Here is a 26,494-nt window from a genome sequence, read left to right as displayed (position 1 = left end):
GAAGGTTGAAGGTTTGATTCCAGCTTCCTCCTGTCACAGGTCAATGAGCATGTGGGCAAGGCACTTAACCCCTAGTTGCCCACTGACCTACATATCGGTGTATAAATGTGAGTGTGAAATGGGTGAATGTGACTCTAGTGTAAAACGCTTCCAGTGGTCAGAATATCTGGAAACGTGTTGTAGAAGTTCAGTCTAATAAACCGTTCTTTAAGTTCAACTTTTTTAGAAAAATTATTGTCCTTGGTTTGAAAGCGTTCTTGTGTGAAAATTACAGAAACTGGTGAAAGAGCACACCGCAGGAAGTCAGACGTACAGTATATAGTCACTTTGCTTCCTCTACCTACTTCTAACTTTTTCTTTTTGGCCATTGTGCACACATTAGAGTATTAAGTTTGCCGAGTTGTTTTAAGTGGTCGCAATTCAACACACAACTTCCTGGACTTTATTCCAGTGTGTTTTGACTCTCGGATAGCATCAGAAAATATACCGTACTTTTCAGACTATAAGCCTTTGTTCCCACGCTTTGAACCATGCAGCTTATATTTGTATGTTTCCAGTATTTTTTTTTTACTTTGTGGGTGCAGCTTATAGTGAGGTGCGTTCTATAGTCCGGAAAATACGGTATGTAAAATCAGCTATATTAAGGGACAACGTTTTTGAGCTGGGGAAATTAGGAAAAAGCAAACAGATGCAAACACAGTATGCATTTTTTTTTTGTTATTCTGCAACTTTTTCAGTTGTTAAAGATTGAATTTGAAATACTTCATACTGGAGTGGTAACTTTAACTTTTTCCCAAATTTCCAGAGGCTTCAGAAATCAGGTGAAATAAGTAACCTAGGTGTGAACTATCTGAATTTAATGTGAACCAAGTTCCCAGGAGTGCAGAGGAGGTGGGCAGTGGAGAGTGTGTTCTTTTTATTTACCACACACACACACACACACCCACCCACACACACGCCACTGCTGTGGCTACCAAAAGTTGTATTTTTTTTCCCGAATTTCCACCTCACTCACCAACACATCAATTTCCACCTCATAAAATTGTACTTTTGTTTTTAACTCTTTTCTCCATGGTTGCCATTATTAACCACAAAATATTATTGATCAGCTAAACACACTTCAGATATTGACTGTGTTTGGTTGAATGTGGATGTGTAGAAAGCAAAACTTGGAGTGAAACTTTGTACACAAACATACAAAGAGCAGCTGTGATTTATAAAGAGGAATTTGCTTTGCATGCGCATGGCACATGGTTTTATAGATCTTGAGTTTTCTTTGCTGCATGTACACTTTTCGCACAGATCCTATGCAGTTATGCAGCTCTGGAACAAATGAAGAGCCCACTGCATGAAAACCTCCTGGTTATTCCACCAAATATTGATTTCTGGACTTTTTCCGAGTTAAAGCATTAGCGTTGTTGTGTGGAAATGAATATCAACTTGTTTCCTTTGCATTATTTGAGCTCTGAAAGCACTGCATCTTTTCCGTTATTTTGACCATTTCACGTTTTCTGCTAATAAATACAACATTTTTGCTTGAAATTTCGGCGACATGTTGTCAGTAGCTCATGGAATAAAAAGAACAATGTTCATGTTACTCAAACATAAACCTATAAGGAGTAAAATCAGAGAAACTGATCATTTTAAATGGTCTCTTAATTTCTTCCAGAGCTGTAATTAAAACTAATGACCATTCTTGATATGTCCCAGTATGGAAACCCTAGAATCAAAAGGGAGTGTGCTTCATGTCTACTGTCATCACTGTAGCTTCAAATGGACATTATAGATATTTAATTGTATTTATTTTTGTTATGTCATTGTTTTAAATACCAGCCTTTCATATTAATGTGCTTCATTCATCCAAGACTCTAAGCTGCCCAAATAGATGCAACAAATGCCAAGCTTGACCAGTTACTAATTAGACCAGTGGCTGCAGAATGGAATATGTGGGTCTTTACGGGTCTTTGAAAATTACACCTTTCTGATCAATAGATAAATCCTGAGCATTAGTCATTAGAAACGTTAGGAACATGCCAACTCTCCACCTCGCCAAATCAATGAGACTCCCGTCTAAATCAGGCGTCCTCTCCGCTTCTTTCCCAGGTGGCCGGCGCACAGCTGCCGTACAGTAAAATTCATCAAGACAATCTCTGCCCTGTTGCTGTGGCAACCAGCGCTCCTCAAAATATTAAAGAATCCTTTGTTGTGTTACCATTAGTCTTGCATGCCCTCCTTTAGCACCAGAGAGTAGTCCTGCTGTGACCTTGATGATTATCTGAAAAAAAAAATAAAAAAATTGGAGTCTAACGTCTCATTTTTTTCCCCCGTCTGAAAGATTTCCAAAAGTCCATGGATAACAAGGTACCAGACACCAATGATTAGGAAGGCTTGCATTAATGGCATGCTATAAATCTTTGATAAAAATGTTTGTATGTTTCCAGGTTTTGTGCACCAGATGATGAGCAGGATGTTAAAAACGGGAAATCCGGCATTAAACAATGTGAGAGAATTACATCCCAAGGCAGACATGTCAGTGTTAACTGGACGGGGCTTCCACAGGTGTGTGTTGTGTTTGTGTGTGTACTTTTAGTGTAAGTTTCAGTGAACAAATCCCTATTATGTCCTGAATTGTGATCATTTCATTTTATTAAGATCTTAACTAAAGAAAAAAGAAACCAAACTTTTACTGGTTATTAGATTATTACACCAGAGTAATAATCTTATAACACAAAGATACTGCTCAGTATCTGAGTCATTTTGGTACCATCATTTCAACTTGTAATAAAAGACTAAAGGAATTAAATGAAATTGTACATGGCCATCTAGAAACATATGTTCTTCCTTTATCATAATACTGATGTTTACTTTTTTTTTTTAGCAATGAAGTTTAGAGGCTCACCGATAAATCGGCAATTGTGAAATTATGCCTTTTTACATTAGTGACATATTGACAAAGTTTTGCGCACATTTGTAATGAAAACTGCAACTATTGTCAACATTTTTTTGTCATCTGTAATAGACTGTGAAATTAATGACACTTGTGGTTTTGTTTAATCCTTTTGGTTTTGAATGTAGTTTCCAGATCACTTCATTTCCTTTTTGTGGTCTGTGTCCTTTCCTATTTTTTCAAACTTAGTTCTCAGATTCTAATTTAGGGCTGAAAGATTTTGGAAAATATTCTAATTGTGATTTTTTTTTTTTTTTACCTCAGTATTGCGATTATTTTCTCAATGCTGGCGTGCACCAATAAATTGTCCCTGATTTCCTTCATTGTGGGAGATCGGTGATTAACTGCTGTCCTCTTCTGCTCTGCTGTGAGAGAGTCTGACTGACTGACCAGTCCACAGGATCATGTCTGCACATTTGCAGTTAACAATAGTCATCCCAATGTTAGCAACTCAGCGACTTTCTTGCTACATTTAGCAACATTTCAGACAAAAAATAAAAAATTGGTATCGGCCAAAATCGGAATCGGCAGGCCAGATTTTTTTAAAGATCGGTAATTAGCGATCGGCCAGAAAACTACAATCGGTGCGCCTGTAATAAAGTCCTTTAACATATTCATTCCTGCTTTCAAAGAAATGTACATCTCTCAAAACAGACACTAAAAACCAATGGCTTAGGCAGTAAAACCTTTACTTCATTTGGCAAATACTCACCTTCTTTCAGTTGAGGAGAGTCAGTACACAGTAGGACCTGTGAAGATTGGTGGGACACATTAAATGGATTCTGCTGGTTTACTAACAGCTGTACCTCTGTGTCTCAGTTGTGGTGAGAGGAAATTGAAAAAAAAAACAAACAAGAGAGAGCCTTCAATCGCAAGCAGCGTTCTGCTTTTATTAAAAGATGAGCAAGCTCAGCAAATCTTCCAGTTCACACCATCTGGTGTTATTTCAGTTTTGTTTCCCGTTTTACAATCTGTTTTATTCCTCTGTGCTTTTCAGCCTCTCTCTCACTGTCCTGCTTTTTATAGGCAGGCGATCGATGAAACAAGGATAAAGTCCAGGTTTTCTCTTTAAGCTCATCAATTCGGCGACGCAGAATTTCTGTTTTTCTTCACTGAAATTATTTCGCAACTGAAAGCAACGTCGAAGCGCACAGAGTGACCACCGATACTCGGACAAATTCACTCCAGCAGAGATGAGGAGCCTCGGCGCAAGATAAGGGGAAGTGCCGAGACGGGGCCGCATTTAAATTCTGATTATTTTTCACACATGAGGACATTTTCATCTTGTCAGCACAACACAAAAGTGGGAATAAGTCTCTGCTGGATTCCATTTTTAGGAAACGCTCTGATTTTATTTATACAATTTCTTCATCTGTGGCTTTTTTTTTCTTTATAGAATAACATTCTGTAATAATCCCTCGCTTCCTCGTTGAGAACTGTAGCTTTGTGTGTACGCATAGATGCTATGGATATATGTTTGGTATGTATATGATTTTATAGATGAGTGTGTGTATATATTGGTGCAATTTGAGGATTTTTAAAATAATGCCAAGAATGGTACATTTTATGGGGATCTAGTGGATAATAAAGCATGTTATCTTATATTAAGGTAAAAAAAAAAAATCTTAGCTCTATTGTTCAGATTTATTTTAATAAATAAAATAATAGCAGAGGAAAAATGTCAGGAGTTTTTTTTGACAATCAGAGCAATAAAAAAAAACATAAAATACTATTTTGGATTTAATTACTATTAAATTGGATTGGAGCCACAAAATAATTAGATGATTTTGCAATTTGGAATCGGTTTCTTAAATGCTTCACTGCATTCACTCATCAACATTTAAAAGGAAATAGACCCAGTAGACAGCCAACAAGATCTTAAAGTATTATTTGAAAGCAGAGATTAGTGTAAAAAAGTGTTAAGTAATTAACTTATTTATTTAACTTATTTAACAGTACATAAATTGTAGGGAAAAAACAATAAACAGGGAAGAACAAACCTTTGTTTGTCACAATACAGTACATACTAAAAATGTTTCTTGTTGTCTGCCGTCACTGTGGTGTGACCTGAAAAAGGTGACATTAATATTCATTATCTGGATCAGAGGAGCAACGTGTTGTATCCTTAGGGACGAGGATCACTTTCAGTGGCAACAAGAGGGTTCCTAAATTGAGTTGCTTGTGTCAGAAAAACACTGTCGTACACGCCCTCACACACACACACACACACACACCCGTGTACGACACGTCAACACACGCCGCTCAGCAGCTCCCAAGATAGTGCGGTGCAGGCAGCAATCACTGGAGGCGAGTGTTAATGACAGACTAATGACTGCCATTTACCAAATTTCGGGGAATGTCTTCATTTATCTGGTGGTTTATAAATATATCATCTAAAAACGTTCATATACGAACAGAGTATGACACGGGTCCTCATTGAAAAAGCTCATCTTGCATGTGTTTTCTTTAAAAGGGACAGTATTATGTAAAGATCAACAGTTTTTGAGTTTTACCTCATGTTATAATGTTATTCAAAAGCAGACCTGGAGTGTTGCTTTCATACTTTCATGCATGTTTGAGAAATCTTTTAATCTCCCACGGCAACCATTCGGCTGTGTAAAACGCCTGGTTGGACCTAGCTCCGCCTTCGGGATGCAGCTCCTCCTCTGAGCTGCAGTTTTCAGTCGTACAGAGCAGCCCACCCCGCAGACTCCCCCCTCCCCCACTCAGCTCCTTCAGACTAGCCAGCAGCAATTAGCAAACACCTGGTGGAACTGAGCATCTGCTGAGCTCATTATAGGAGCTGCTTCTCAGTGCAATGCTGGTAAAAATGTTATTAAAAGGTTCATAGAGTAGTGATGCTGTGATGACTTCCTGAAGGCCGAGTTTCAGAAAGAGAAGGAGCTTCTTAAAGCTGCAATGCTTTAAATTATGAAGTCAACTTTCTTTTCAGTCATATATGAGATGTATAGCAGCTTTGCAACAACCGAAGGCAACGTAGTTGGTTGATTGTGCAATAAAATGGCACTATGTGCCTGGAAAATACATAATACTGCCCCTTTAAACTCTTCCAGTACATTAAACCATGTGTACTTTTTGTCATGTACACACCGCATACAATTCAGCTGCTTTTCTTTTCTGCAAAGAACAGTTCAGAAATGTGTGCCAGCTGATGCACAAAGGAAGACAGAAGCCTGAATCATCGCTCATTATAATAAACAAAGCGAAATTTGCTACAACACCTGAATTCTGTTTTTTTGGCTCCGCTCTTTGGTTGCCTCAGCTCCATATACTCCTACTTCTATTACCTAGATGTGCGAAGCGTTTGTTAAAAGCATGCTGTACATAAAAGCTACGAGGATTCACATTTACACGTTGCTGTTTAAAACTTACAATTCATTTCTCCGATAAGTACAGAGGCTGCTGTTCCAGTTCCTGCGAACCAAAATTTTTTGACTAGTTGGGCACATTCAAGATGACCTGTCACCTACTCGCGCAGACACACATGGAAACACACCTGCACGTGTGCACCCCCCCCCCCCCCCTCCCCACACACAAACACACACGCCCCTTAGCCATCTCTCCACAGGACGCAGTGTGTTATTTCAGCACCTGCAGGCCCGGTGGGCGATGCCACGATGACAGTAATGTGTATTGGCAGCAAGCAGCGGGAAGGCAAAGTAGCAATGGGCGGCTCCAGCTGCACAAGGCTGTGTGGAGCAGAGAAAGTTAATGCAAAGTGGATCAACATGCAAGTAAGAGTTCTAAATTAAATCTCCAGGGTCCATATCTCTGCATGAGATGACTGCTCCAAGATAGCAACTTTACCTTCTTTTTTTTTGCCTGCCAGAAAATGTATGCACTGCTCATGTCAAATGAAGTAAATATTGACTTAATTAAATCGAGGCGCTGTGGGAAGCCTTATGAATTTCATAAATGGTTAATTCACTTAGTCTAGTTATATTCATTTAAAATATTTGGACAATTTGTTGTTTCGGTGCCAGCTTTCATTTTGACCAGATGGCGCCAAACACGTTTTTAATATACTGTGGCTCAATGCTGTCACACAGTCGTTTAAATAAAAAAGATGCGTGCCGTGCTCTTTTTTCATCCCAGCCCAAAATTATCAATACCTCTGATAGATTTTTAATTCTAAGTCACTTTCCATACTAACTTCTTTTTCTGTCCACAAATTGTCTGACTCAAGTGAAGGACTGTAGCTGGGCCACCAAAACGCTACTATCATCTCCAACCAGAAGAGACATTTTGGTAAAATCAGAAGAAAACCTACTTCATAATACCTACTGGTATTTTTTTTAGCAACACAAACTAAAACAAAAAATATTACCTATTTAATTTATTTCTACTTCTTATGTTCTTATCGCAGTGGATTTAACCTTTTTTTTTTTCCAACTAGTTGGTTAAGTTGTCGTGATTTCTGGAGATGGATGGATTCAAGGTGAGGTCAGGGAGAGGCAGTGAGTACATGATAAAATATTTTAACAAAGTAGCAATTAAAAAGGAACTCGGGGAAAAATAAGGAAATCTCAGGGAGTCAGGGAAGGAGAGCAGCTGGAACTAAAAAGGGAACGGGTAACACTGAGGTAACGGAAGAAACCAGTGAGGGGAGGTGGCTAAATGCTAGGAGCTTGGTTACTGGACAAACAACCGGTGTTAACTACAAACAGGGTGCAGCTGGGAGGGAAGAGCGCAAGGCAGACTGAGGGAGAGAGAGACGGCAGGAGAAGTGGTGCAGACAAACCAGTAGAACATAAATGTTGAGTAAATAAATAAACAACTGCTACTTAAGTAAACACTGATCGAAAGTAAAACACACATCTAAGGTAGATCACAGTCGAACAAGAAAGTAAGAAGCAAATGTAGAAAAACCAGAACTACCCGGGATCCTGACACACACGGCTCTATCTGCTCAGGTTTGGGCTTAACTTCTATGACAAAAGCTCAACATTTTAGGTTCATTTAAAAAAAAAAAAATCCAATATGCAAATAAATTTAATGTACAAATTACTCCTGTGTATAATAAGCAAATCATCTACACGCTCCATCCTTGTTTACTCCTCATCTCCTGTCACCTCACTTCATTCAGTGATTGTTCTTCAAATGACTGACTCACAGTAAACACTGACGAACGTCGTTATCTTGGAGCCCAGGGATTTTAGCAGGCACGCTCTGGTTTCTTTAATCTTTTCTTTTTATTTTTGCTGAGACGTGGTAAAATAGCAAAAAGAAAAAAAGGACATTTTAACATACATTGCAGATAAAAAAGAAAACAAAAACCTACAGAGCATTTACATGCCGAGATTGCATTAATCCTCATGATGTAAAACAATGACAAAAAAAATGTGAGACTATAATCTAATTCACACGTATTCTTCTTCTCACGCGTACAGCTCCGCCAACAACACGCATCGGCGCTGGGATTTCCTGGCGGGCGTCTTGTCCCCGTCAGCATTACGCCGACCTATTCATTGGTGAACACTTCAGAGGGAAGAGGACAGGGATTAAACAAGCGGGATGCTGTGGGGCGTTAGAAAACAAAAATGTTTTGTCCTGATGAGTAGCTTTGACTGCAATGAAGATCCACCTTTTAAGAAAAACCTTGTAGAAAAAAAAAAAAAAAGTCAATCAATGATCATGATTTCAGGGGGAATAATTCTAATAAACAGCAACTAAATAAACACATTTTAAAAAAGCGCATTGTTTAAGAAACTGAGGAAGAAATGTAAGAATTTGAGGCGCTTCACCTGGATGATACTCAGGTAAAGAGATCAACTATTCTCACTAACTCAATTCAGAGGAAAAAAAAAACTTCTTTATTTTTTAACATTGACAAAAAAAAAAAAGAAAAAAACCCAACAACAACAAAAAATCAGAGTTGGGGCTGTTTTTGCTCCTTAGCAACAACATTAACTTCTGACTTTGAGTTTATGAGGCTTCCCCACCGCCGTACTGAATGGCCGCCCCGCGCGGAAAACACGCGGCCTTAACGGGCGCCCTGCTCCGGGTCAGGCAGCCTCCATCACTCTGATATAAAGAAGGCGCAGTGCGACTGTCACCTCTTCAGCACACCTCAAGGTGCAGCTACAATCTACTTCGTTTGCTCTCCAGATCCACTTCCACCCTCCAGGACAACTGGGTCTTCACTGCTGAACACGGGATCTGGGCTGGAGGTTAGCGGCCGCGTACAGAACGAAGTTACTGTCAGAGAAAGGAAAGGCTCGGCCCGTAGCGTCCGAAGCTTCGATCTAAAAATGCCACGTTGACCCTGTGAGCCGTTATCATCTTTAAATCAGTCTGCGGCTGAGCTTCTGCGGAGGTTAACCAGTCAGATACCATAAGGGCTTACTTCGTAAGACACAGAAGCAATTGAAATTATTTCATAATGTGCTTCACACCCCTTGTTTAATCAGTTCTAATCTCTCCCCTGGACGTTTTAATGTCTGCAGTCTTAAGATCAATACAGTCCAGCCCTGCAGCACCATCAGCAGCTGCGGCAGGGGCTGCAACCTTTTGTCTGTGTTCTGCTAATGTCCAAAAAAAACCAACAACACAATTTTGCAATTAGCAGCGATTCCATTAAGTAAGAAATTAAAATCACACGTGAATGAGCTTGCCCACGCGACGGACGTAAATAGCTACATGAGATAAGAGTCATAATTCAGCCATGGTGATTTTGAGAACCTCATGCAAACGTGAAACGTTTAAGTAAGGCAGTGCTAGGAAATTGGCTGGTGAGAGAAATCAGAAATTTTTGGTCAATTGCCCCTAATTCGTGACCAGCTAATCAACAACACAGTGCTGACGATGGTGAGCTTCAGTTTGCATGATGTTACTTGCAGAAAGAAAAGACTCAAAGTTGGTTATTTTCAGTATCGGTGGATTCCTTAAATTTACTGGCTCTGCGGAGGGAAAGAGATCTGACTTGAAACTAAACTGCACATCTGCAAATGTGTCTGGGATTCATTAAGGCTGCAGAAGAGTGACAAGAGAGCGAGTCTTTCAACAGGTAACAGGAAGCCTGCAGGTATTACTACAACGTTTCACGTGAGAAACTTTGTATTATTCCGTTTTCTTTGATCCAAAACAGTTCTTGGGTTTGTTAGCTTGCAACATTTTTAGCCGGTTTAATTTCATTTCACATTGCGACAAACAAACAAAATCAAAATAGAGCAAAAGCCTGTCGCTTCAAAAAATGCAAGAACGTTCCCTCAGTTTAAGATTCAGATGAGTCCAGAGTAGCAAACATCAAGGCAGGAAGTTTAAATGTTTGTTTAATGCAAAATCACCTGAGAAGTTTCCTGAACGATTCTGAGAAAATGTCTTGAAAGTTGAACATCTATCGACTATTAGCGAAGCAACCATCAATCATTAGTGAAGCATCTCGCTTTAGAGTGAGAAATAACATCCGACCGAACAGCACAGCATTTTAACAGATACATTAAAACAAAATGTAATACATTATGAAGGCGCCTCTGCGCAAATCATGTTTGTAACTAACGCGCAGGCTATAGTTTAACTCTACAAACCGCAGTATCTACAGAGCAGCTCATTACTGCTAAGACGTACACTAGGCACAGCTTTTAAATTAAAAAAACTAATTAATGGTTCTTGTTTAAAGCAGAGCATGAGTAGCAGAAGACTCACGGTCACCAATAGCAAAAACCTGCTGTTATACATCATTAAAAACGAAACCTGCAGCCAAAGGGATGAAAGTAACTCAGTGGTCAGATTCATTCTGTTGAGCAGACCATCTTGCACAGATAGTCCAGCTTAGCAGCATTACTGTAATAATCAGATTATTATATTGACCGGAGGATATTTCACCCACTATACTATGAGCGGTCACTTTGCATGAAGTGTAACTGAATTTGCATTTTGCAGGGAAAAGAAAACAAAAAGAAAAAGATCACACAAGATTCTGGCCCAGGTATAACCGGTTTGACTTCCTCCAGTGTCTGCTTGCTACATGAAGGATCCCATTCATTTCAACGGCTAACTCTTGTTCACAAGGGTTATTACATATAACGGCCCATTAAACATCTGCTAATTATGAAACCATTCAGCAGACTGACATCACGTCACATGACCCCGTTACTAGAAGCACAGCCATAAAGCCAACATGATTATTACTATAATCAAGTAACAATGGGAGAAGTATCAGCCGACAACAAGCACATCTATATAATTCAGCCCAGAAAAATAAATGATAAGCTCACTGCTCCGCTTGAGCTTTATTTTTGATGCGATGTGTATGGAATTGAAAAACAAAATAAAAATGCAGCTTCGGAAAACATTCGAGCAGACAAGGCGCAGCGCTTCCACACGAGTGTCTATAAATCAGCAGACATTTACAAATGTGAGATTTCTTGAGCGACGGAGTGCGGTGATGCTGGAGGCGGAGAAGGCCACATGTGTTAGTCCAGAGGCAAATAAAAGCAAATTGAAAACTATTAATCTGCCCTTCCCTTCCTGTCAGACTCGCTTTAGAGCCCAATCTCTTTTGACTGCATAAACTCGTCTTTCTCCTTCCTCTCTCCCTTACACTTCCTTCCCTACATTCATAAGTAGAGATTAAGAGAGCAGCATTTTTTTTTGTCCCACTTCTTTCTCAGAATCCTTCCCTATCAGAGTGAAGTGGACAGCGTCTTTGCCTGAGAGCTGCTTAATACGACAAGGCGACACGCTCAACCCAACTCCCAACCCGAGTCACAGAGAAATGGATAAAGTGACAAGAGTCCCTGATGGAAACGGCCTTTGTTGTATAATGTAGGGTGAAAAAGTAAAATGAAAAAAATAAATAAATAAAAACATATTCCATGACGTACAAGGTCTGACATTTCATTTCTTAGGCGACTCTGAAGATGATCCAGCGTGGGAATATTAGTTTTTGGCACAAACAAACAGCAATTTCATACAGACGGCGACACTGCTGGCTGCGCCTTCGTCTGAATGTGTTGCAGTGTATGAAAACGGAAAACTTGTTTCCAGGCAAAATGGGCCAAATAAACGCATTTGTTCTGTTTAGATGTGTGTACAAAATGCCCTGAAGAGAAAGATCTGAAACAGAAAGACTGAATGTCTTTTAGTACTTTTAGATTTAAGGAGAAAATACATTTGTTGCTGTAAAGTCTGGAGGAAAAAGTTCTAACTTAGACACAGTTTGTTCTTTGCTCCCAATTAAATGCAACTTCCAGTCAACGATGGGTTTTCAAATATTTCAAACTACTTTTTTAAAATGCGTCATAACACACAAGACCTGTTTGTTATGCAAAATAATGTCTGATTTATTGACACACATATTTGACATAATAAAAATGATCAAGGTTTTTTACTGAGATATCTGGGACATTGGAGTGACGGTGGGTCAGTGAAGTCACCTCTTAGACGGCGAGTTTTGGATTCAATTCCAACATACAGTATGTTGATATGATGTTTGGCGTCCAGGTTGCTTAACAATTTACTTATTGATGTGTAAGTTTTGCACTTTTGTAAGCGTAGCTGTGCAAAAGTGGGTCCAGTTTAAAAGCACTTTGGCTGGTCGGTCGGTCGCCATGACGTTCAGCTCCTTACACATAGAATCCATCTTCCTCCTGAAATGTACGATGGCTGAACACACCTGCAGTGTTCTTTGTTAATATTTGCATGTAATTGTTTGAACAGGTGAACATGGCACATTTTTAAAAGTTCTAATACGCTTGTTCGTTTTGGGTTATTTTCTGAAAGATGTCACACAAGTGTTAGAGGTGGTGCCTATTTTTATCTTATTTTGTTAACTGAAAAAAAAAAGCTTAGTTTTCTCAAAACTTACCTATTAAAAAAAACACCTTAAAGAGGCAGTATTACGTAAAATCGACTTGTTAGAGCTTTACATCTTGTTATAATGTTATTCCCTCATCAACAACCATTCTAGGAGTGTTGCATTTTTTTGTTTATATTTGAGAAATCATTTAATCTCCCATGGCAAGCGCCCAACTGTGCAAAGTGCCTGGCTCCTCCTCAGAGCTGCAGTTTACAGGCTCCCGCCTCACAGAGCAGCCCTCTCCCACTCGAATCCTTCAGACTAGCCAGCAACAATTAGCAAACAACTTCTGAGGTCATTATAGGAGCTACTTCTCAGTGCAACACCGGTAAAAACGTTGTTAAAGGGCTAACAAAGGAGTGATGCTGGGATGACTTCCTGAAGGCGGAGTTTCGGAAACAGCAGGAGACAGAAGCCCAAAAGTTAAAGTCAAATTTCTATTAAGTCATATTTGACATATATGGCATTTATATATATTTATATTATGTGAAGGTAACAGTTACTTGATTGTGCTATAAAATGGGACTATGTGCTTGGAAAACATTTCAAGTTTGCACAATTACAATAAGAGTTTTGCTGGATTAAGCATTATGTAGATTTAAAACAATGATATGTTGCTGATAGATTTTGCAGATGTGGCAGAGAACAAAAACATACAGAAAATATCAATAACATTCTGACTGAACGTAAGCCCCACTGTCACGGGCCTCCTTTGAGAGAAGGGTAATCTACTCAGTCATTATTTCAGTGTTTCCCTTTTTTAAACTGAAACCCAGAATTTCAAAATCAAAGCTTAAAATTTTTGCAAACTCTCTGTCTTTTCAAAGAAAAACAAAAACCAAAACAAACACACGTCGACTCCAATCACAACACACATGCAGTGAAGTTCCCGGAGTGGATTTGGCCACAAAGGACACTCCTTGTGCAGATCAATTCTCCGCAGCCACTCAGTCTGACCACACAAAGCGAGAAAGTGGCCTTGGTCAATAGCAGCCCTTTTATTTTGGGGAAAGTAAAACGGACACACACACACACACACACCCACACTTTTTAGCGCACGCATACGCACTCACACACAGTTGCTGCCACGCATGTTTCCACCCATTCAGCCTCTTTGATTATATTTAGTGTTGTGAGATTGACACAGAGTCCATGTGCGGCAGATTGTTCTCACTCTGCATGAGAACAAATTCACCGAGGCAAAAGACCTTTTAGGATTTCATGGAGTAAAAGAAAAAAAAATAAAGAAATGTCAAAAGCTAACCAGTATAACTGGGCTTTCCAGCACAAGTACAAAATGTGTTAAAAACCAATTTCCACAAGTTTGTACCAAAAGCGACATTAACTTCAATTGCTCGTTTTAGCTCTACCTTATTTCAGCTTTTTATCGGTATTGAGGATCATCATGGCTGACCTTCCTTCCTTCTTAGACTTGTATAGGTCTAGAGTTGTGGGGGTGGGGGGGAAGGCAGCTACCACAGCAGCTCTGCAGACCCCACACATCCTGGACATCAGCCGTTTGGGCTTTTACCTTCAGATCGGCGCTACAGAGTCCTGTCTGTAAAGATCAGCCACCACACAGACAGTTTCTTCCCCCCGGCTGTCTCTCTAATGAACACTTCACAGCCTGAGTAATCACCTGCTCTGCTGCTGAGCAAAAGATGCATCTTTTCACAAGAACAATCTACTCATGTTTCTCTCTCTTCCTCATGTAAACAAATGGCTGGAGAATCGCATACATACTCACCTCTTCTCCTTTGTTTCAGCAAGAGCAGGAGTTTCTTAAAGAGACAGAGGCCCAATTTCAAGTTGTTAAAAGAAATTTTACTTCCTAACTTAAGTCATATTTTATATATAAAGCATTTCTGTTACAAAAGAAGGTAACATGGTTATTTGATTGGGCTATGAAATGGTACTATGTGCTTGAAAAACACATAATCCTGCCCCTTTGAAGGTGGATGTTTCCAAGTTGATTTATCATGGTCTACTTAAAAAAATTTTTTACATCAAAAATGAAGTCATCTAACAGGGTCAGTTGTCAAACTCACATGTTTTAACTCAAGTGATATGTATGCACATTGTTCCACCAACTATATTACATGACAATATCACCACCTTCCTAAAATAAAACATTTTTTGTCAGAAGTATTTTTTTTTTCTTTATGACTCAGGCTCATATTTTAGACCTACATTTGTTTCTTTCAAAAAGAAACAAGCGTACATATCAGAATGCCTTTCATTCCTATTCATATTTTGTTTCTTCTCCTCGTCTCTTCATTCCCCCTCCCCCGTTTTCTCTGCCGTTTCCCTTTTCCATATATCTCTCTCTCTCTCGCCGCCTCAGTGACTTTCTACCAGTTGGCTATATCTCGCCTGTTCGCATTCTTCACTCGACTGTGCTGTTCCTGATAACCCATATATTAACTCCCACTGTGAGTCACGCATTATTGCACTGTAAATGTTGCTCTTAAGACTCCTGATAAGCACCCTGCGCCGATCTGAGGGGGCAGCATGCTCTGCGTGTCCTGCAATCTGACACACCTGTCATTACTCGCACAGGCAGAGGGCTAAGATACGAATCCGTTTGTGGAAACACTACGAGAATTTAAAAGAAATAAAAAAATCTAACTAATAAAAAAACAAAAAACACACAAATATGTGAATTCCGAAGGGCAAGAACCTGAGAGCAATTCAAAACAGAGAAGTGAACATGAAACACTCGCATAAGATAAAATGAGGTAACACTTTGCAAACGCCGCCTGATACGATCGTCAGCTTTGTGTTTGTGTTTTGCAAAAGCAGCACAACTCCAGGGCTGAACGTGTTAGATCTTGAATCTAAAAAAATAAATAAATAAAAATGCATCCAATTCACCTCTAGCAGGGACTTGCAGACGTATTCACAACCACTTCGCCACGTTCCAAACACACATTTCTGTTCAGTCTGAGGTTTAATCCGGCAGGTCCAAATAAAGAGTTGCACTATTTTGATACGGAATGAAAACGATGCATGAATTCCCTGATTTTTCCCCATCGAGGGACAGTCAAAGATCTCTTAAGCTCTGAATCTTCCAGTGAATGCAATCGGAGTCATACTTTGGACATCTTTTCACCATAAACCAGCCACATTAGAGGTCATCTTCAGTCTGACACAGCAGTCAACGTGACATGAAACCAATCTGTCCGAGATCCGTTAAACAACAAGGAAGATCTTCAGAAAGACGTAGAAACACAAGGCACACTTTTCCAATAAAAGCAATACATAAAATGCTCATCTGCAATCGCCTCTGTGCACAAAACAAAAGCGACAAAAGTGACCTACGAGTCGGATAAGGTTTGGTCCGATGAGGTCAAGTCTGGATGTAATTGCCACGCCGTGTTTGGAGAAGAAATTATTCTACAAGTTAAAGTTGTTGATGTCAAGAAACTGGAGTTCGGAGCTAAACACGGGGAAGAAAACCTGCAAGAGACTCCAGGCTGGGGGGAAGGTTTCCTAAAACATGCGGTCAGAGCTACAATGGAAAAATTTTGACCAAACCTGTTGGAAAAGTATATACCTAAATCTCACTGAGAATGTTTGGTCAGACTTAGAAATTATTATTATTATTTATTTTTTTTCAAAAAATTCTCTTCATTCAGTAAGGCTGAAATACAAAAGAAAAGGCTGATGTTTTTGCCTTTTCTATCAACATAACACTGGTTTTGTTGATAGAGGCGTAATGTGATTCTCTGCATTTTACTGACTAAAGAGGATGAAGGGAAATTAATAAGTACTGACTGAGTAAAACATGACGAATACAGATATGTATCTGCTCTGCATCCCCAGAACCAGAACCAAACGAGGAGAAGCAGCTTTCAGCATCTATGCACCACAAATTTGGAACAAACTTCCAGAAAACTGTAAAACAGCTGAAACACTGACTTTCTTTAAATCTAGACTAAAAACCCACCTGTTTAGAATTGTATTTGAAACGTAATCAATTACAAATTTATTGATGGAACTTGACTTAATGCTGTGTTTTGATTGTTGATTCTATGTTGCATTGTGTTTCTGTGTTTGATATGATGTAAAGCACTTTGAAATGCCTTGCTGCTGAAATGTGCTATACAAATAAAATTTGACTGATTGATTGATTGATTGATATGATGAGATGAGATTTTTTTTTCCAGACTTCCCACTCTCAGATTAAAGGATATGGGCTGCAGACCATGCGGATGCACAGACTGCGTGGGCAGGTTGTCTGCTTCAGACAGAAGAAGACCACAGGAACCAGCTCAGGATGGGGCACGACCAGCACACTGGTGTCGCTGCTGCCGCCGTCGGAGTCGTCGTCGCGCTCCTCCACCACCTTCAGCTCCTTTTCTTCTTCTTCGAGCCTCTCTTCCTGAACGACGCCCTCCTCTTCCGCTTCTGCCTCTTTTTCCTCGGGATAGACGGGGTAGCGAGGAGAGGGCCCGCGGGGGGGCGAGGACGAAACGACGCCATCTCCGCCTTTGGTTGCGGCTGGTGCGGTCCCGGCGGCTGTCGCTGCTGACTGCGTGGATGCTGATGCTGCAACACCAGGGCCCTCCTCCTCCTCACTCATGGCAACCTAAGAGTCTTGGGCGAGAGAGACGGAGAGCAAACTTTTAAACAACACTTTTATTTTAGAGGCGGCGCACAAGAGGAGCTTGTGGACAATGGGAAAAAAAACCAAAAAAAACATAAATGAGAAACGACAACAACGTAGGTAGTAAGACCTGCATATTATATATATAGTTGGTGGAAGCCCCGCAGATCGCTGCAGTGCTGGACATGACACATGACACGAACCGTTTCCACACCGACACCGCAAGGCCTGAAATCCTGTAGAGATGTGCTTGGGTTGGACGGTGAGCGAGACCACAAATGTCAGCCGGATTTGTTCTGCAATGGTGGAGATTTCTACACCTAGCCCTGAGGCAAAATAAATAAATAAATAAATAAAATTCTGGGAGACTGGCTGGAGAGACGGTGTGCAAATGAAGCAGCAGCATTTACTTGAAGTGACAGAGAGAGATAGAGAGGCAGTGTGTGCTGATAACACACAGATGTTTCTTCGGTCTTATGCGAATGCAGAAATCTTCATCTGACATTATTTACCTGCTATATGGTGAAATGAGCAACATCCTCAAGATAAATGCTAACCTACAACTCCTTCCTTGTATTTCACCCTTGAACTGCACATTTTCAGAAAACGTTGCTTCTGCAAAAGCTCTCAATGTTCTCCGGAAAATCTCTGGCTACATCCACACAGCAGGTCCTCATGCAAAGAAGAGGAATGTAGACGTCACAAACCGATGGAATGTTTAGGCATGGAGCCATTTATGGATTCATTTTAAAGTTTATCCAGCATTGGGAGCAGACTGCATCATCAAAAAAATCATAACACCTCAGAGGAAACTAATGAAAAGAAAGCACAGCTAAAAGCAGCGGCCTTTTTGCGGAGAACTGACTGCAACTTTTTGCGAAGTCTGGACGCATCACTCAAAGTTAAGAGTTGTGGGACCGCGGTTTGAAGCGCTTCAATGACACAAACCTCTTTCATAAACTCATAATCTGAATTTTCAGCCTTTGCTTGCATTCAAATTTACCGCGTTTGGCTTTTTCTGGTGTAAACTTGAGACGCGTGTCTCAAGTCGATGGCGTAAAAGTTGGATAAAATACGACGCGATCGTTCAGAGTTCAGAGGCTTTGAAAACAACCTGATACACGTCCGAAACAGTACCACATGGAAGTGGCAAAAACTGGATTTTTTTTTTTTTTTTTATGGGGGGGGGGGTGAAAAGATCAGAATCAGGTTGTTCAGAAAAAACAGTCAGATATGGGTCGCATGTGGGCAAAAAAAAGCGAATTTGAGTCACACTTGAGTGACCCAAATGAGCTTCAGATATTCATGCTTGTAAATCTCACCATTCAAGAAGTTCAACTTTTCACAGAAACCTTAAAGAAAGCAAGAGGTCTCCTAATGTTTTCTGTATTAAGTTCTAAAAAACAAAAGGCGATTTTAATCGTTTTCCACAAAATGAGAAACTCCTGCTTCACACAGCGTTTGTACCGTATAAAGATTGACCCAACTAATTATTCATGCCCAAAAGGAACAAATAGTTTTTTCTTTTCATCCAGATACAGTTGCCAAACAGTTAGCGGAGACGACTAACGGCAGATTTATTCATCTAAAAGCTCCGTCAGCTAACCACCCAGCATCTCCAGTCTCAGTTTCTCTTCCTCTGCTTCAAACTTTGACTTCAAACCATAAACAGCAATTAGCTGGGCTCCCCGTCAGACCCAGGCAAGAGAAACGCTGCTGAGCAACAAGAGGCGTTTGGCTGCAGACGCAGTTAAGGGAATAAAGGATTGCTACACTTCTCTGCAATCTGGACTGCAGCAGGTGTTTTACACCTGCTGCAGTTCCGATTAGCCACGTTGGCTTTGTGTGGATTCGCCCTATTCAGACAGTCGGTGCCAGCGCTTAGAGCTCTAGTGATGCTTTACAAAACATTCAGACTTGGTTGTTGGCACGAGGAATGCTCCGTGTGCATGATGAACCTGTGTGTGTGTGTGTGTGTGCCAACTCTGTAGGTGTTGCTGAGACGTTGGCGGGGTTTAATGCAGCTACAAGTGGCTTGTGTGCGTTCATGCCGGTGAGATTTTGCCTTCGTAAATTTAAATACGAGCAAGTCTGTCTGCGTCTGTTTGCTAAGTCTGACTAACACACGGCCGCCAGCTTCGTTTCCATTCCAAATGTGAGCAAGATGTTATCAACGTTCTCCTAATGTTGAAAAAAAAAAAAAAAAACAACACACACACAATTGTGCAAAGGCAGCATTTACATTAAATAAAAAAACACAATTTGTAGATCCTCCAGCTACTTCTTAACGCTTTCTTTGTGGTTTGTGTCAACGGCAACTTCCGCTTGTTGATCATGTGACGTAAATAAAATGTTCTAATCGCAATTTTGCAAAACAAACACATTTTGATACGGCCAAACAAACCACCTCATTCTAGCCGCGATGGATGAGGTGGTGCTACCTTTTACACCACCTCATCCACTGCAGATTTAACGGACTAAAAATAAATAAATAAGCATGCCAGATTGCAAAGCCATTTTTTTTTCTTTAAAATAACACTTGATCAAGTAAAACTGAATACATTATAAAATAATGAACCAAAAAACAAGATTTGTATTTATTCATTTTTAAATTAAGCTAATTTATTATCGAAATGTCAAACTGCACAGTTATGGTTAATGGAAACAAAGTTACTGAATTTGTCTATTTTTGTCACTTCTGTTTTTTACTGGATTTCTTTATGCATCTTTAGACAATGCTGACATGGAAATTGGCACGCTGCTTTTCCTCCTTCAGCAGCGTTTAATGTTGACATTTTTTGTTTTGTGACATTTATGAATCAAATGTTACGACTTGATCTTAAACCTGTAAAACTCATACAACATTTTAAAACAGATTTGAGTTATTCAGAGAGGATATATTTTTACGGAACACCTCAAAAGCGTCGCTCCCTCTTGTGAAGGTATACCAAAGTAAAACTAGTGAAAATATCTGGAATGGACTCATTAACCTCCACAGGTCTGGTTCATCAATGCATTATACTTCCTGTTGCCTGGTAGCGCCCTGTTCATCTGCTAAAACAATTAAATGCAAGTATATGCAATAACTTGCCCCATGTACGACTCTTCAAATTGAAATTGAAATTGGAAAGCTAAAACATGACAGTTGTTTAAAAAAAAAGAAGCATTAACAAGAATTGATCCTACTGAGGTTTAATGTTTGCATAGCTTGAGCAATTTTAATGTTAGAAAACCTCACAAGACGGCCTTCGGACACTTGTGAAAATAATTGTCAAAATAACAAAAAAAAGATGGCCAGCATTTACAAAAATGGGTTAATCTGATACCAAAATATCATTTTAATGATCTATTATTATTTCTTATCTACAGATAGTTAATAATGTAGAAATAAAGTGAACTTTATTAAATTAAGATTACATTTTTATTATTTCTTCCATGCTCTGTTTCAGTCATGTGTGTGTGTGTGTGTGTGTGTGTGTGTGTGTGTGTGTGTGTGTGTGTGTGTGTGTGTGTGAATGTAATTGAAGCTGACACCTCCTTACGGTGATCTGCTCTTCCATAAGCAGAGGAAATACCCATTGTGCTCCAAAGATGACGGCTAACAGAGTTAGCCTTTAGCTGATTGGAAAGCTAACCTGGTGGAGACAATGAACAAGGGCAATGAGGTTGTGGAGGAAATTAATTTGAGAAGAAATTTTTATTTGCTAGGAATATACAAGAGGATTGAGGGAGACAACTGAGGGGAGTTAAGTAATTTCTTCTTCCCTGAAGAGTCGATTTGGAGGTACGGGAATCAAATTACATTTCCATCTTACACAAACATTTATTGTTGCCGGGTTATGTTTATTCAGGTCCAAAATATATTTAACGAGGAAGCACTTTAGGTCAGAATTTACTGAACTATGTCTTGCTTGTGTAAACGTTACCATAAATTTCCTAAATAGAGTGCAAGCTAATTTATTCTTGACAAAATCCTGCTTCAATGTCTCCGTTTAGTCTTTGTTATATACCTGAAAAACATTTCTCTAAAAGAAAAATGGCGCTGGGACTCATCCAGGTGCACTTCGAATGAATGAATGAATGTTGTCAAGCTTTGCACTTCACCAGAGCTGGTACAAAGGTCAGTTCACACAGAATAAAAATGAACGGATGTCGGAGTTCTTTTGAAATTCTAATTTTAAGTCACTTGTGGTCCAAAAAAAAAAAAAAAGAATTTCTTCATAGTCTTTTAAATCTTGATGTGGTTTGATATTCTGCTTCAGCGTTTGATGTGAAGAATCAAGATTCTATCCATTTCAGCAAATCGTCCTGGTTCGAAAGCGGCTTTATGTCTTCCCATAAAAATATTGTAATCTTCACAATGACTTTGGCACACAGGGCTTGGTGTTTGTGTTTTCTTTTGACCAGTAGTGGTTTGTGACTTGGAACTCTCCCATTGAGGTCATTTTTTTCCCCTAATCACTGTCACTTTGTTGAATTATGAACACTGACATTTACTGATGCGAGAAAGCCCCGACTCAGTGCCTAAGATGTTTGTTTTTTTTAAATAGTTTCTTCTTTGCTTTGTAAATATACAGATAAACTGATTCTCATCTGTTCTTGAATTTCTTTAAATGGGTCATTCTAGGTTGTGTTTAAACACTATAGTCCAAAACAGACCTAATATTTGGTCTGTTTTGGACTATAGTGTTAAATGGGGGCGTCATTCTAGGTTGTATTTAAGTGATTTTACAAGTCTAAATCTAGTGATTTAACTAGGTATCCTGCTAAACGGCACAATGACTCACTAGCTAAGTTGCCGTTACAAATTTGTGCAAATTTTTGTCCATATTCTGGTAATGTCGAAAAAACACAACTTTGCAATTCCGGTGTGTCCATTGAACACAAAATTAAAATAAAATACACGCGATAAGTCATTAAAAATAATGGCAGAGACAGATGTGAACAGTGATAGGAGAAATAATAATTGACGCTAGCTTTCATCATCTATCAGCTATCATGGAGGCGTTGAAGCAACAAGCCCCTTTTGGTTGGGAGCGGCTACGTATGAGGGAAATTGTATTCGGTGATTTAACAGAAGAGCTGTGGGTTCAACACGTTCAAAATGACACACAACTTTTCATGTGATGCTCTGAGAGCTCTGGTGGAGCCAGCTGCACGTCGCCGGGAAAAGAAAAATATACATCATCCTCTTCCTGTCGACTTCTTTGTCGTTTCCACCAGTAGTAACTTCCGGCTGTTGATCTCTTGTGATGCAAAAAAAAAAAAGTTTCCATTGCAGTTTTGTGAAGTGCATTTTAATACAGCTAAAAAAAAAAAATCCTGCCCTCATCCCAACGCAAAAGCTATCAAAAAACATGAGTTTTTTTTTAATTTGCGTGTTCACATAAAGGAAATTTATTTTTGTAATTTCGAATCGTGCAGTTTTATGGTTAATGGAAACACGGTCTACAGTAATTATACTGCTTGGTTCCTAGAGACGACTAGGTATCACCACTGGGGGGAACCTGTTCCATTTTCTTTTGTTGTAATCCTGTACAGAGTAAGAACTCGCTTCCATGTTGTAGAGTGGAGAGACATCTGCTAAGGAGCAGAGCGGTGCAACTTTTGTTACTTTTCTCATGTATAAGAAGATAATAAGTTAAGAGATCTGGCTTTACATGGACAAAGTTAAATAAAGTCAAAGTGTGGAATCGTGCGTTCTGCTGAATCAGGTTAGTGTGGCTAACCACCTGCTGCTAACTCCTTCTCCACCCTCTCACTGCACCATCACAACAGGTATTGATCAGTGTTAGTCTACATTTTCAAATGCTTTCATATTTTGCTTAACCAACTGTATTTAAGTCTGCGGACCAGAAAGCAGACCTGCAAAACCGTGAGGCTATGGGTGAACAGGATGACCTGGAGGAAAACTGAGGTGCAAAAGAAGGAACCAGTGGAGAACAATGAAACCAGGGAGCTTACATATACTGACGAGAAATCACAGAAAGACCAGAAGAGCTAATTACAGATGAATGGATGCAGTTGGGGAAGGTGCAGGTAGGGATAAATGAGGAAATGATGAGCAGCTGGGATAGCATGGAGAAGAACGGTGGAAATACTAATCTACTAGAAAAAGATCTAAACTCAAACAATGAAAACAACTGAAGTAAAACGAAGGAGTAAACTAAAAAACAAGACAGCAGAAAAACAATTAAGAAATGATCAAGACTGAAAATCACTGAAGCTAATTGTCCAAACATCAAGGGATTGCAACAGTACATTGAAACTGAAGTTCTGATGTTAAGTCAGCAAAACGATGAAAACTTAAAATACCAACTGGGGTCTATGAATCTTCTTTTCGCTGTCAGAAGTCGATCGGAGAAGCTATTCCGGTTTCTTTGGCCTCCGACTCAAAGCTTTCGATCAAACTTTAAACGGAGCTGCACGACGGTTCATGTTGTCACATCGGGTTTTTCAAGAGAATTTCTTTGCAGCTCTTTTTCTAAAAAAAATAAATAAGGATTTTTGAAAAAATGCATCTTCCCCGCCGGATTAAATTCAGTGCTGCTGTGATTCCTGGTGTAAACATCAATACCAGCCGTCGATGTAAGCTAGTTCCTAAGAGCATTCAGCTTTGTGGAAATGTCAATGCTACATGTACGATACATCTTCAATTCGATCGCATTCTGGATGGTTTTTTTTAATTATTATTTAAATGCCTTTTAATTTTTTCACTTATTGGGTTCCTTTTCTTCATTCACAATGCAACAAAATAATTGCTGTGTAGAGATTAATAATCAATCTTTTGATTAAATTCAATATGTACTAGCTTCTTTCTGACTCTGTATACCCACAAGTTTTTTTTTGTTTTTTTTTTTACTGTGTGAGTGAATAACTGCTGTGTTTTTCTAAGCCTGTCCTCCATTAGTCTGGATGTGAGACTCTGACAGTATCAGACCACTAGGATCTATGGCTGGTAAAAATAGATTGCGATGCAGCTGTAGCCCTCTGCTGCTAACACAATCAGTCTATCTACGGCCCAGAGAGATACAGGAAGTGACCGTATATCAGTCTCTCACTTCCTAAGATAAATAAAATTATTGACACGCGCATGAGGAGGAAGTATTTGGAGGAGTGGACATACACACACCTCATGTTTACTGGAAGCAGCCTATCACAGTGATTGACCAGAAGTTTGGGAATTTGTAGTGCATCATGGGTAAAGTTTAATGTTTTATTTATATATATAGTTTTGGGTTTTTTATTTATTTATTGTGTCTTTCTTTTACAACATTTCGTCTTGCACCTTCAAAAAGGTTTGTTATGAACTATGTTTCTCAAGATGTTCTATTTATTTCAACAACCTTTTTGAGAGGTTATGTGAAAAAATACAGATGCATTAAAAGGTACTCATGGTGCATTTTTCTACAGCCCAGCCCTGACCCCTACCATAAACCCTACCCATTTATACCAGTCCATGTCGTCTGGTACCTCTGTACTGTGTTTGAATTCACCAGATACTTCAGAGTCTTTCTGAGTTTGGCGAGTTTGAACACTCCATGTTCAGTGGTTCGCTTTCAGCATAAATTTGATCTGACCCGAGCCCACTTTGACCACCTTCCTGCATCTTCTGGCAAGGACACCCAGGACAGACCACCATGTCACATGGCGCAGGCTCTCTGGTTGGTTGACGCTCTCTGTACAGATGCAAAAGTTCAGACTTTTCCAACTCCAGCGTCTGGGTAAGTCTGTGAAAACGCGCCACGAGACTTAAGACGTTCGAAGATGCACCGTAGTCTTTGCATGTAAACCCGACGACCCCGACGCTCAAATCCCGAGCGCAGCATAAATTATTGCTGCTGACTTTCAATCAAAAGTCCCCTGACATAATGAGCGGTACCTTGAGCTTTGAGTTTTAACCAGCGTGCGTCGCTCTTTATGCATCCCGTCGAGTCGAGCCGCATCAGTCAAATCTGATGTGTTTGTCGGCAGAACGACCTGCAGAAACGGCACTAAACTAATTGCTGATCATCAGGCATAGCCGTTTCTCGCACAATCTTTTATATTCAAAAACGTCTAAAAGCCTTCTACTCCCGTAATAAATCCCATCAGTGAGTCACCACCCCCATCAGGACTGCCGTTGCTTATTTTCTGTCCTGGCACACATTCGTTAGTGGAATCGACGGGCTTTTGATTTCAAAAAAGGGAGGAAGCTGCTCACCCCCTTCTACAAACACGCTGATGAATTCCCTCCCCCCCGTGGCTGAACGCGGACGGACGGACACACACACACACCCGCCGAGTGTGTATGATGGAAGGAAACTACGTTCCACAGTGGAAGACGGCCTGAAACGGTGAAACATTAGGAGAACGGCGTTTGGCGGTTAGGAGCAGGAGAGGCTGTGGGAATCAGATGGATATAATAAAACAAGATGAAATTTGTATGCATATGAGAGACGGAAAGGGAGCGGAGGGTGGAGGGAGACATGAGCACAGGGATGATGTATGGGAGAAAAGACGGGGCGGGTGCGTGGGGTGGTTGATTTGACAGATACCCCGCGAGAAAGATCAGCCCCGAGGCAAAAGAACTCATCACTGGAATTACACAGGAGCACCCTTGAGTTCTGTGCGAGTGAGCATGTGTTGCACAAGAAGCCGGGATATATAGGTCTATACTCTTGGATTCCCGTGTGTGTTTTATTTGGAAGATGTGTGAGACACCGCAGAGAGACGATAAGAAAGGATGGTACTCTTAAGCGACAGCATCCATTGTACGGCAGTGGAGAGAGAGAGAAAGAGAGAGTCAGACACAAAGGGGGGGGGGGGGGGGGGGGAAGCAGAGATAAGTGTGTTTTGAAAAAATAAAAATAGAGACCTAAGGTGGATTAGACAGATGACAAGGGTAAGGGGGAGGAAGAAGCAACTGAAAGAGACAAAAAAAGAAAAAAAGTTGTGCTAGGGTGTGAGATTAGAATGTGAGCAACAAACAAAAACACTTCCACCAACACACTCGCTAACCAAAGATGACAGCTGGGTTGTCGATATCTGGACCGCTGTAACTCTCTAAGCATCTGAACCGCTGACTGAGCACCGAAACGGGAAGAAAATCATTATGGCGCATCTCTGAGCTTCAAAG

At 40.0% G+C, this 26,494-nt stretch overlaps 1 protein-coding gene across 2 annotated transcripts in view; it reads right to left on the bottom strand.

Annotated features, from left to right (window-relative positions):
• Window positions 1–26,494, bottom strand: part of LOC114145100 (voltage-dependent T-type calcium channel subunit alpha-1I-like) — a 194,018-nt gene that overhangs the window by 134,329 nt on the left and 33,195 nt on the right. The window contains exon 2 of one of the 2 annotated variants that reach the window (XM_028018492.1): window positions 16,964–17,366. In XM_028018492.1, the coding sequence (XP_027874293.1) occupies window positions 16,964–17,352 (389 nt within the window). In that variant the 5' untranslated portion in view covers window positions 17,353–17,366. Of the gene's footprint in view, window positions 1–16,963; window positions 17,367–26,494 lie in introns of those variants that run through there. The other variant, XM_028018493.1, reaches the window with a different exon arrangement.

This window comes from Xiphophorus couchianus, chromosome 5 (genome assembly GCF_001444195.1).
Source record: "Xiphophorus couchianus chromosome 5, X_couchianus-1.0, whole genome shotgun sequence".
Taxonomy (NCBI): Eukaryota; Metazoa; Chordata; class Actinopteri; order Cyprinodontiformes; family Poeciliidae; genus Xiphophorus; species Xiphophorus couchianus.
This window is presented reverse-complemented; position numbering and strand designations above follow the sequence as displayed.